Here is a 13661-nt window from a genome sequence, read left to right as displayed (position 1 = left end):
ATATTTTTCTGATTTTTAGCACCTAAAAATCCGAGCCCTAGTTATTATAATGCGAAAGGACTTCGAAAGGAGCCCAAGACGACGCATGAGTTAATTGATTTGATTGATTTAGTTTATTTTACTTCGCGTTGTGTGTTCAACCTGGTGGCGGAAAAGTGAACTATTTTTTATCGCCATCCTCTTCCCCATGGTCTGCATATTGCATTCACCAAATTTCAGAGTTCTACGATGCCTCAAACAGGCTACAGAGGGCTCTGAGTTGGGTAACTTTAACTCTCGCTACCCGGTATAACCCTATGTGGTTAACTTGATAAACGGGATTATTCTCAATATTTTGAAGCCACGTCCGGAAGGTACGTTGTTTACTTAAGTTGATGTTACGCCAGGCGACGTAGCTATTTTAAGCATAATTTTTCGTTAATAAACATGCCACTGTATAATATTATATTTACAATAAATAAATCAATAAATAATTTTCTGAGTCTAGTTTATTATCCAGGAAGTTTTACAAACAAAGGATGATTTGAAGAGTGCCAACAATAGCTTTAATTTATTTCTAGCTTTACATGTACTATTGTTGGACATCTTTTCATAGTTTTGAATCATTTCCCACCATTACTTCCATTGCTACCATTTCTTCCATTGTTGCCATTATTTCCATTGCTACCATTTCTTCCATTGTTGTTATTATTTCCATTGTTACCATTGTTGCCATTTTTCTTTGGACTGCGTTTTGTCAAGAAGTGTTCCGTGTCTCCTGCAAGAAAAAAGGCGGGAAGAAGTGCTTATGAAAAAGTTCGAATGAAGCAAACGAAAAGAGATTTTTTCTTTCAAAAATTCCCCATTCTAAATACTGTATTAGAGTCTATATACTGGAGTATCTACCTATTGTTGTCCACTGTAAGAACGAAGTAAATATAAACAAATAACACTGGTCAACAAAACAAAAAATATTTTTTCTGGCATGGACTTTTCCAACTGTTTTAGACTAATTTCAGTGTGCTGATTCTAAATCTGATCTCATATTTGCTCTATCACATCTCATTTGTATGCTATTGGCAAATCCCATTTTCATTGATTTTTACCCGGAATTGACCGGTGGTCACTTATGATTACAAGTTGTTGCGAGTCAGTGAGTGCTTTAGTGATAAAAGATGGCATTGTATTTGTAGGATAGTGTGTTTATAATATGATTTTATGTAGACATCAACATTTATGTCATATTTTTCATCTGCATGTCGTGATCTAACAATGGCTACAACATTCGGAAGAAGGACTTGCCGTAATGACGCAGATATCTTCTGCTACATCTGTGGCACCTTCACTTTGAGGGATCAAAGGCGCAACATCAATACCTTTGTCAAGAAGGTGTATCTTACCTACTTTAAGGTACGACTGGGAGACCAAGACAAAAATTGGGCTCCCCACAAAGTGTGCAAAACCTGTGTTGAAACTTTGCGATCATGGTCTAAATGCTAAGCTGAAGTTTGGTGTGCCAATGGTTTGGAGAGAACCTACAAACCATTTGGATGACTGTTACTTCTGCCTTGTCAATGTGAAAGGTTTCAATAAGACGAACAAACACCACTTACAATACCCAGACATCCCATCTGCCAGACGACCAATTGAACACTGTGAGGAAATATCTGTGCCTGTATTTACTGAGCTACCAGAGATTGATGTTGAAACCCTCACTTCACCTGCTTCTACAGACGATGAGGATGATGATCTGACCGAATATACGCCAACTGTTGCAGATTCTGATAAAATTTCTCTGTTTAGTCAGCCTGAATTAAATGATCTGGTAAGAGATTTGTATTTGCCAAAACAGTCTGCTGAAGTGTTGGCTTCCAGGCTGAAAGAGAAAGGACTACTCAGACCTGGCACTAGTGTCTCCTTTTATCGAAACAGAGAAGCAGCACTGCGAAAGTACTTCCATTCAGACGGTCAACTTTTTTAATGTAATGATGTTGAAGGGCTTCTTTACAATATGGGACTGCCTACAATGATTCAAGTGAATGGAGACTTTTATTGACAGTAGTAAAAGGAGTTTGAAATGTGTGTTACTGCACAACATAAATATATATGGTTCAATCCCAATAGGACTCTCTGTACGAAAGAAAGAAGAGTATGCACATATCAAAACAATTCTGGATAGATTGGAATATCATGTTCATGGATGGGTAATTTGTGTTGATTTGAAAATGGTTAATTTTCTGCTGGGGCAGCAAGGAGGTCACACCAAATGCCCTTGTTTCCTCTGCTACTGGGACAGTAGGGCTACATTAGAACACTGGGTTAAAAGGACCTGGCCACCAAGAATCAGTTTGACGCCTGGTGACAAGAACATGAAGAATGAGCCTTTGGTTGATAGGAATAAAATTATATTTCCCCCACTGCACATAAAACTTGGATTAATGAAGCAATTCGTCAAAGATCTTGATCACACTGGAGACTGCTTCAGCTATATTTGTTCAACCTTTTCAAGTGTTAGTGCCGAGAAGAAAAAGGCAGGAATATTTGATGGCCCTCAGATAAGAACACTCATCAGGGATCCAGACTTTGTTACAACAATGACTGCGGCAGAGGCTAAGGGCTTGGGTCATTTGAGCGAAGAGCATTTATATGCAGTCACAACTGTGCTACGACTCATTAAATGTTTGTTTCGTTATTATTGTATATTGTATTTTATCTTATTCTCATTTGTATGTCTGTTTAGCTCTTCGTAAATGATCATAAATGTGCTGTTTTTATTGAAAATGCAATATTTGATATCTCAAAAACCTGATGTGATAGTGCCCACCGGTCAATTCCGGGTAAAATCAATGAAAATGGGATTTGCCAATAGCATACAAATGAGATGTGATAGAGCAAATCTGAGATCAGATTTGGAATCAGCACCCCAAAGTTACCTCAAAACCATTGGAAAACCTTATGCCAGAAAATGTGTGTTGACCAGTGTAATACATGTGACTTCTGAGAAACCTTATTGGCTGTTCGAATTGGCAGTATAATTGCGCGTAGAAATATAGTGCATATGATAAAACCATACAAGCGAACATAAGTGCTATTTTGAAGTCGCGGTAACTTATATTACGAGGTGTACAGCCACGACCAATGTATTCATGAGCATAGTAAAACCAGAACTAACGCATGGGAAAGGAACTATTTTTCTAAGTCACGTGAATTTGTTTACGTTAACTTTATTCTTGCAATGGATGGAGATTAAGTAATATGGTAAACTTATATTCTTGTTACATATTATCGGCTGGACTCTATAGCCTTCTGTAATATTGTTGTTCAATATTCTTATTTTTCTTCACGTTTTTAGTGTTTTTGCTCAAACTGGCATGAACTTTAGACATTATCACCGCATGCAAAATTGTACGCACACATATACTTCAAATATACACTATATCATGTATTCGGTTTACAGTTCCTTTGCGTTGATTTGTTACCAATGTAATAATTTCCCAATCCCCATCGCCACGATTAATTGGAGGCCTACCGAATCATTGTAAAGTAGTATATATATATATATATATATATATGCGATAAGTTGGCGATATGATGATTTTCAAAACTATTGCAGATTGCGTAAATCACTTTACCTGTCAGGGAATCTAATTGATCATCATGGCCAGCCTAGAATGGAAAGGAACAGATAAAATATTCAAATGCAGACCAATGCTGTTAGTAATCAATAATCATTATACAGGGTATCCATATTTGTGGAGACTCCCGTTTAGAATGGGGAAATATAGGTTGTTCTACATGAGTGCAGGGGTGCCACAGGGGGGATTATGGCGCAGTTTGCACCATCCAGATTTTTTGGGAGGAATTTTTTCCATTCAAGTAGTGTAAGATTCAACATTTATATTTTTTCCCAAAATATATGAAAAAAATACACCTTAAATGCAGCATATTTAACCCATTTGATGAAGAGAAGAAAGTATTTAAGGGCATTATCGAAAGGGGGGAGGAGAAATATCTAACTCTTACATATTGGGCCTTAATTGGGTTCTGGGGGTATTCTGAATTAAACGTTGGGGGGGGGGCAGTATTCAACTGTAGTTCTTAGATTCTGGCCGGTATTTTACTTAGAGGGGGATTCAGCATTAAATTGAGGGAGGTATCCAATTCTTGCGTATTTCTATTATCTTAGACTCATGGGCGTCCGGAAGGGGGGGCAAGGGGGGGCCGTGGCCCCCCCCTGGAAAATGAAAGTCAACCAAAAAATATGTATTTCACACATAAAATTTCATTTTAGCCACAATAATATGTGTTAATTATAGCATGAACACCATAAATTCAAATTTAAGCAATGTTTTTTAGAGAACAATACTATTTTTGGGAAAAAATTGTCTTCGTTTGCCCCCCCCTGGAAAAAAAATACCTTCCTTGCCCCTCCCTGGAAAAAATCCTGCGGACGTCCATGCTTAGACTGTTGCCCAAATTCTGGTGTGGAGACAGAATTAATTTTTGGGAGGAGGCAATATTCACTCTTCAATATCAACAGTAAATTGGCATGGAAATTTTGCTGGTAGGATTGAGTACTAAATTTAAAGGGAGAGATATGAAGCTCTTGATAAAGTGTTAACTCTTAGATTGTCAAGGGATTTCTGTAGTGAAGAGAGATTTCGAACATTAAATTTTGGAGACTGTATTTAGCGATATGGTATACACACGTTTTCGACCCAAAACGTGCCAAAAGAGAAGCTGAAAAAGGCTAAATATCTCGGGATCCTAAGCAAGAATTGACCACTAAATTTAATATTCTTGAAAGCATGCAAAGAAATGGATGTAAAAATTTTCTTGCTAAAGCAGGTGCATAATTTGTAACAAAAGAAGAGAAAAAGTTCCTTTCGGTAGACACGCTGTAGTAATTAAATACCTTGTAGGGGTTACGATATGGTTTGAGGGTGCGGCTGATATGATTGGGGAGGGACGCATGGCATGATTTGGGGGGGGGGGAATGCGCCATTGGCCTTGGGCGAGACGGGCACCCCTGCATGAGTGGCAACTCTTATGGTTCGAACAGCATAATGGTGGAAGTTATTGAACATTATAAATAGCAAAGTGTTTTTGGTGGGAGTGTAGCCCATTTTGATATGTCACATGACCACATTTCCAGTTTAAGGAAATTAGATCGACTCGCACGTGACTGCGTTTCGGTAACATATTCTATTCCCCTTCCACATGTTCTAAACAAGTTTTTCCACTCGTATGGACTACCCTGTATTTGTTATCATCTACCATTAATGAATTAATTAATATAATGTTAATTAAGTTTTGATACACACATGAGTATTACTGTTCACGGACGTCCACAGGATTTTTTCCAGGGAGGGGCAAGGAAGGTATTTTTTCCAGGGGGGGCAAACGAAGGCAAATTTTCCTCAAAAATAGGGTTGTTCCCTAAAAAACATTGCTTAAATTTGAATTTATGGTGTTCATGCAATACTTAACACATATTATTGTGGCTAAAATGAAATTATATGTGTGAAATACATATTTTTTGGTTGACTTTCATTTTCCAGGGGGGGCACGGCCCCTCTTGCCCCCCCTTCCGGACGCGCATGTTACTGTTTAGATATTTATTTATTGAGAATATTCTAGATACATAACAGACGGCCATTTTACACTGAAATTGTGAACAATGAAAAGAGCGAAAAAAATAAAAAACAAAAATTTAAAGTAACACAAAATGAACAAATATAAACAAAGAATAAGTAAAAGATTGCATATTTGATATTATTTACAAGCATTTCCTCTGACAGAAGACCGAAAGGCATACTCCGAGGAAAATACAGTAAAATCTCGTTAATCCGGACCCCGATATGCCGGACTTCGCTTAATCCGGACAGGCAAAAGGAAAAAAAATCAGAATTAAAAGTTTTAAATGTGGCTAGAAGTCAACAATCGCATCCGTCATATTGCTCCGTAACGGCCAAGTATACGTACATCCAACGTCCATGGGAGAACTTCCCAAAGAAAAGGCAGTCAACCACTGATGCAATTCTGTTTCCCGTAGACTTTCAAGAAAAGAAGCCGCATTTACACAGGAATACCCGCGGCATATTCTCGTAAAACTCTGGTCACTATAATACGTGGCTGTACAAACGCGACACTTTTCCATAACAAGACGCCAGTTCAAATAGCCTTACAATTTGCCTTCCGCCTGCCGCACTCTAAGAACGTACTTCCCTTGCTTTAAGCCAACACACAAATTTTTGAATCGAACAACATTCAGCAACAAGTTCGTAAAAAAACACAGCCCCTATATTGTACTGTATAGTGTATTAAGGCCTATGCCCTTTAAATACACCATAATAAACGTGTTTTAATGCACTTCTACTGTTCTTTTTGGTTATTTCAGTTAATCCGGACTTTCGTTAAACCGGTCAACTTATCCCCCATTAGTCCGCATTAACGAGGTTTTACTGTATATCAATACTTGGGGAGGTCATTATATTGTGTGTGAAGTCTGTAGAAAGATCTTTTTTGAATTTCTAGTCCTGGTTTTTCTTGATCGATAATCCAGTCTTATTTATGCATTTACTGTAACACCATTGTAGTGTGAGAGTCATCGAAGGTTGGAAATTGGATTTTCAATTGTTTGACTGCCCTAAACACAGTTCCAGACTGTATTGCATTGTAGAGTTGTATAAAGTGCTAAAAAATGTAATACATTTACAGAAGGGTGGGCTAGAGCCACCCTCACTCTTCCAAGACGACCCCTGTACCGGTACCAGTAGATCTGCGTTAGATTCCTAGTGATCATTCAATATCTTTGCATTAGTGGTTGTGAGGTCCCTGGTTCGAACCCGCGGATGTGGCAATACAATCATGTCCATGCATTACCAGGGTTCGAACTGGAAAATTTAGCTTCCTAGCCTTTGACACTAACCATTCTACCACAGAGGCAGTAGAAAGAGTGGATGAATAGCAATTGCGAGCTTATGTCGAGGAAAATATAAAAACTGTCACAACTATCGTATGTATATAAAACATTATATATAACTAAATTGTTATTATACGAACCACAGGAGAGTCATCAAGAAGACCGAAAAATGTATCAGCTGACCCTAAAATTGACAAGAAAACAATAAATAATAACAGTAACATGTAAAAAAAAAAAAAAATCTAGCTATAAGTATTAACGAGAAACAACAAACAACATTGCAATATAAAAATAATGATACAACGGGTATAGCCCCAAACTTTGAAGGTAATTAGTAAAAATATAATATTTTTAAAAGTTATCCCCTGCACATTGCAACATACCGGAATATGAATGTGATGTGATCATCATTATTCACCAGGGTTGCCTCCCGGGTACCCATTTATTAGAGGCTAGGTGAACACTAGAGCTACTCTATGCAGGAGCATTGTTGGGAAAGTTTCTCACTTGAAATCACCCACCTCGGAATCAAACCCATTATTTTTCATTTTCTCGATTTAATAACAAAAAAAAACCTTTTTTTCTGCCGATTTCTTCCTTCCATGTTTTTCAATTCATTTTAATGTCTGTTTTTTTTTGGTAAATTTCTTGTAAGGGACAGACGGATTTCATCAAATTTACAGGAGAAATTACATACCGAATGCAGTTTCTTTATACTTCTGGAAGTTCGGGAAAGTGTTTTCTCGCATCGTTCATTGAATTTTGCCGGTAAATCATGTATTTTTCGATATAAATGTGTGACCGATGCACGAAAGCTCTTGCATCCATTTATTTCCAGGTGGATGTAGCCTGTGTGTGATGACGTAATCCCGGTCAGTGTTTTCAAACATGTGTTTTTGTAACTGAAGAAGGTACGTTTCCGCCAATGGTTTGTGGGGCTATGTGTCAATGGTTCGTGGGGCTATGTGTCAATGGTTCGTGGAGCTATGTGTCAATGGTTCGTGGGGCTATGCGAGAATGGTGTGTGGGGCTACGCATATTTTTTTCGAAACCAATTTTTAACTATTGTAACCTATACGTGACCCTACCTAACCTAACCTTACCGGAAATGGTTTGTGGGGCTATGCGTCAATGGATTGTGGGGCTACGTAGGTATTTTTGGGTGCAGTGGGGTGGAAACACTGCATGCCGAGTACGGTAGTGAAACTGTGACCGCCATTTTGTGTGTTACCGAAGGCAAAAAGAAACGAAGAAAACTTACTCGATATGTCGCAAATAGAGCTTATTTCCGTGAAATAAGCTAAATGCCACCTTCAGCGATGTTTCTCAATGCAGAATACGTAAGTACGAATATTCAAATTAAATGAACTAGCAAATTTCAGCCGTCTGTCCCTTACGAGAAATTTACCGTTTTTTTTTCAATTCTCTAACCTTTCATTGTAAATCTCAACAGCACAAATATGGATCTCTTAAAGGATTCGAACCCAGGACCCCAGGACCCCAGGTTGCCTACTGAACCACCGTGACATCGAAATAGAAATAACATTAAAGAATAAAAGAACATTCAAACTAAGATTATAGTGTTACTTTCCACTATCAAATAAAGACATCTATTTAGCATACTCCAATATTAACTTTAATAGGAAACAATATCATTTTAATGTTAAAATAGAGAGGGAGAGAGTGAAAAGTTGTTTGATTTTTTCTTACCAGATGATAGGGCGGCCGGTTCTTCATGAGCCTGTGTACATAAAGAACGACATATTATGTATATAAATGTAAGTTATATAAGTTTAAACATATCTGATACTGAAAATTAATTATAAATCTTTCAATTTTTAGTTCATCCGACATCAAAATAATATATTAGGTAGGCATATTACAATATTCATTCATTCTGTTTTCATGGACTGAAGCAGAAAGCACGAAAAATCAGAGAGTAATCTCTGCTACAGGACAATTACACTTACTAAAGACCCATAGAATGAAGGATATTTAAATGGACAATTTGCCTGCTCTTGTCCTTGCTGCTAACTCAAAAATCTTCATCACAATAGAGCTTATAGTGATTATTACCACACAAGTTTCATGTGCTAAAATATATACAAAATCAATTATTTGATTATAAATACTCACTACAGGAAGGGCACCTAGAAGACTGAAGACATTATCAGCTGATCCTGTAATAAATGGAATATAACAAAATGATTATAAAAATGTCAAAAAGCAATCATTGAAAGAGATGTACAGTCACGGACACTTCTGGGTTGTAGTGAGCTCATTGAAAGTTACAATACACTAGTGTCCGTGACTGTCCTTAAAGCTCTGGATAAACTTAAGGAAACTCGGACCATATATTCCTTACAACATTAACAAGATAAGAAGAGGTGAATGGACACCACAAACGCCTTCCATGTTGCCAATTCTTGTAGAAACCCACGTGGACATGTGGTGTCCACGTGCCTGGTTCTTTAAGTTTGTCCTAAATGAACTATACATTTTTAAACATAAATTTCAACAATAAAACTCAATTTAATAGATCTAAATACGAGGGGCTTTCAAATGCTAGCTTTCAGTACATGACCGAGTGCAGTGCACTTTCGTCAACGTTCTGAAAACTTTTCAATACCAATTGCGAAGACAGTTTCTGGTTTGTCCACCCCACCCATCCAACCGTAGAGAGCTGTAAATGTCTCACTACATTTGATTCTGACTACGCAAGGTTAGATGGAGCCAAGTCTGGGTTATATGGAGAATGAAGCAGAACGTCTCGCTTCAATTTTCTTCACGTTTCCAACGTTAATGTTCCGGTGTGAGGACGCGTGTTGTCATGAATGAAACAAAATAATGCTGTTGCTCCCGTTGCTTAGATAGAATTGCTGGTTTCATTGAGAGTACTGTTGAATGGAATGGTCCATTCTAGCAACAATGTCACGTGTTAATGATGTTCTAATCCACCGAGAGTGAGGCTGAGTTTCCTCAAAGTCCAATCCTTGACAAGGAAAAACATGTCATAACATGACACAGCACGCATCTTTCCATCCATTGTTTCGTGCGTCTCTGGGAACTAATTTCTCGTCGATATTTGAACAACGCTCGTAATAATTTTTAATAACTTTTTAGTGTAAAAACTTTGAAGGAACTAGAAAAACAAGTAATTGAGCATACCTGACTTTGCAAGTGATTTTAATGGACTGGCATGAAGAATGGTTGCCTGCAAAGAGAAAACAAAAGAACATGAAATTAGCAAAGCCAGTGGCCTAAGCAGGGGTTAGTGGGGGCCATAACCATCCTCCCTCCGTTGGCACAGCTTCTCTGGAATACATTCAGGAAAATGTGGCGAAACGTACGAAAGACTCGCTATTAAAGAAAACAAAGGGTCATATCAATAATATTGTGGCCGACAATGAATGTTTTTTTCCAGGTCAACCGTGCTGAACAAGGCATACTTGAAGATTGTTAATTCCTCTCTCATCCACTAGAGGGGCTTGCTGTTGTCAATATCAATTAATAAGTTGAGGCTGCGTTTAGTGAATAACTGCGATGTATTACACAGAAATTAATCATAATCTTACATGCTAACAATTTATTTGTTATTATATCTTAAAGAAACTGACTTTTGAGCATGGATTACATAGTATTATTCTAATACTTAATATATATTTTATCACATTGTGTTCGATATTCGAATCTGTATAGCAGAATCTGTAGACTCGTCATATAACTCGTGCTCGATATCATAATCATTTTGATCTGTTTATTAGAAGAAATGATTTAATAAATAATGTACTTGTAATTGGCCTGACATATATTCGGTTACAATTTCTGGCAGTTCACAGGTCTCTAAAGTGTCAAATTGATTGTAGAGGCGAAATTAGAATTATAAATTCTTTATTCATGGGCGAAGTTCGGCCTGTGGCTGCTTTATCACTTAACCCTCAAAACGTTTACTATCAAACAAACAAATATAACACTACTGTGATAGATACAAGTATTCAACACTTAATATTCCAGTAACTAACACTATAAAAACGTATCAAAATAATTTTACACAAATAAAAAGTTATTCGTTTCTGGTTCAAATCTGATAGTGTATTTTGTTTCCATTTTAGTGCAAACATATGCACTGTCCCTGTCCATTGAGAAATAGCTTTGAAGGGTTAGACTAGTGCTTGTAAGATCTTCAACTACAGTAAATTCTACATACATCTGTGGCTTTATTATTAAGACTAACACACTTTTGACGTGACTTTCGGCAACGTATTGTCAGCTCTCATATTAGAGGTGGGGTTTCTCAATGCTCTTAATGTCTTTGAAAATTCCAGAATGTAGTATTGCATAAAGGAAGAGAAATGAGTACGTTCGCTTGTTTGAAAAGTTTAGAACGTAATGTTTTGTGTGTACTTGCTCTAATATTGTACAAATACTCAAATTATTTTTGTCAATTTTCTTAATTTATTTATTTATGCTTTGCACTTCTACAGAGGATTGAACCTCCAATTACAGAAGGCGTGCACTGTGTTTGATTAATACAATAGAAATTGCATGGAAATATACAAACACATATTCATTCATTTACGTACAATACGTATAACATACAACATACGTAACACATGAGTTATATATACACACTTATCTACATACATTCAGGCAAGAGGTTTATACGTAATTCACAAGTATTGCATACTGTAAATGGTAACATTTATATTAAACATTCTATATTCTATCAGAGTTTCGTTTTCTATAGCACTGAATCTATTATTCTTTTATATCTGTCAAATGGAAGTGAAAAATCTACACATTGATTGTTTGCAACAAGGATATTGTAACTGTGACACATTCTATTTATTGGTGAGTTTCTATATTTCTGAGTTTTTGAAATTTTTAAGTTTGAATATTTCTATTACGCAGATTATTTTTTCTTATATTGAATTGTATTTAACCGAGAAAGGAGCTGTTGTCTAAAACACCATTAATTGCTTTATATAAGTACAACTGTTCTACTATTTTCCTTATATTACTAAGACTCTTAAAACCAAATATGTCAAGCAGATTATTATAATTCATGTTATTTTGTCGTGGGGACGTATCATATTTTTTGTAAAACAGATACCTTAGGAACTTTTTCTGAATTCTTTCTATGCTATTTTCGTACGATCTATACATTGGATAATAATAATTAACATTAATAATATACTGATTAGTGCTGTCCATTTCAAAATAGCCAATTACATGTTTTACATAAACGAATTCAATGGCGCCACCAAATCGGGAAAGCAATATTTTCTTTTTTTGCAATTTTTACATTTTTAAAAATGATTTTAATTGTTTTCCGTCATTCCTCCCAAATTCCTACTTTGCCTCTGTAGTAAATTCTGGTGCTCATACTTTGAAATACGAAAATTCAAGTATCGCTAATTTACAGTAGTTTTTGGTCTTAAATTAACGTTTGTGTACGGTTCTACCAATTCGTTCCACAGGAAACACCACCGTGCAAGATGCCCTGAACACTTACCAAGAGAAGCAGCGCTACACATGTGTTCAACCAAGCCATGGTGTTCTCCTACGGGACAGTTTAAACGATCTGGCGCACTGCTTACTTTATACGAGTTCGTCTCGCAATAAAAATATAGAAGGAAGTTTATTTTTATTGTAGTGCACGAGGGAGACAAAAGATAACCCTGAAACCAGATTGAACATCATGTAATTTCCTTGGATTTCAAAAACAAACTAAAATATCCGGGATTTTTCATTCAGGAAACTGCACGAAACTACTACTCCAAGGCCATATTGACAGATCTTATCAGAAACCCACATGTGTACACGTGTAAGAGGAAAATTCCTATAGTTGCTAGGATTAGCCACGTTACAATATACCAGTTTTATTATTATGGATAGTCCAATTTTCAGGGCTAGCTTTATTGATACCCCAAGCGCTATTTCACATTTTCCCCAGATCATGTCATAATCCCTATGAAGTATTTCTTTTCAACAGCGTGTCTGCTACTATCATACTCCTGAAAGCCACTCTGTTTTTAACTTTACTGAACACGTTACTTGATCTCCCCCCATAAATCGTTCATTTTCTACATCTAACGGAATAAATAGAAATTTATCTAGTAGAAAAAGTGACTTGGAACCAACTAAAGTTAATGAATCAATAATACGAGGGTGATTCAAAAAGTAAGGTAACAAGCGTTCTCATGGACAAACTTCATTCCACTAATACACATTACTTTTCAACATATGGATATATATTATAAAATATATTATTATATATGTTGAATTAGCAGTTATGACCCTTGTGCATAGTCTGTGCATAGCAACGATTATGCATATTTTTATGTGTCTTATGAATGATTTAAGTTTTAATAATGTAATCCACCTTGTTACAAGTTTTAATATATTTAATTATGAAGTTCCAATCTTGAGATGTTTATTTCTGTTTATGTCATAAATATTATTAGGTCATAACAAAATGGCGACGAGGATTAAGAAGATAAATAAATACTACTGTAAGTAGAATTATAGTAATTAAGTCCAAGTGAGCCAGTATGGAAAAACACATAAGTTTTATACCTGCATTTGAGGCTTATAACCCAAGCCAGGATATAAATTCGTATATTAAAAGATTCAAGGCTTTCATTGAGGCTAACGATATACAAGAATGGAAACGAGTGTTTATTCTTATTTCTGTAATCGGTAGTTTACCATAACAAGAGCTGGAACACAGATTAAGTCCAAAGGATCCACAAGA

At 36.3% G+C, this 13661-nt stretch overlaps 1 protein-coding gene across 1 annotated transcript; it reads right to left on the bottom strand.

The window, feature by feature from the left end:
* Positions 1-470: 470 nt before the first annotated feature.
* Positions 471-12519, bottom strand: LOC146001914 (uncharacterized). The gene is made up of 7 exons (XM_083139630.1): positions 12420-12519; positions 10073-10118; positions 9041-9084; positions 8615-8645; positions 7045-7088; positions 3612-3645; positions 471-757 (listed from the first exon to the last, which is right to left on the bottom strand). The coding sequence occupies exons 1-7, from the start codon at positions 12456-12458 to the stop codon at positions 603-605; spliced, it is 393 nt and encodes a 130-aa protein (XP_082995756.1). The 5' UTR covers positions 12459-12519; the 3' UTR covers positions 471-602.
* Positions 12520-13661: the final 1142 nt, after the last annotated feature.

The sequence above is a fragment of the Lepisma saccharinum genome, chromosome 18, assembly GCF_977018435.1.
Source record: "Lepisma saccharinum chromosome 18, izLepSacc3.1, whole genome shotgun sequence".
NCBI lineage: Eukaryota > Metazoa > Arthropoda > Insecta > Zygentoma > Lepismatidae > Lepisma > Lepisma saccharinum.
This window is presented reverse-complemented; position numbering and strand designations above follow the sequence as displayed.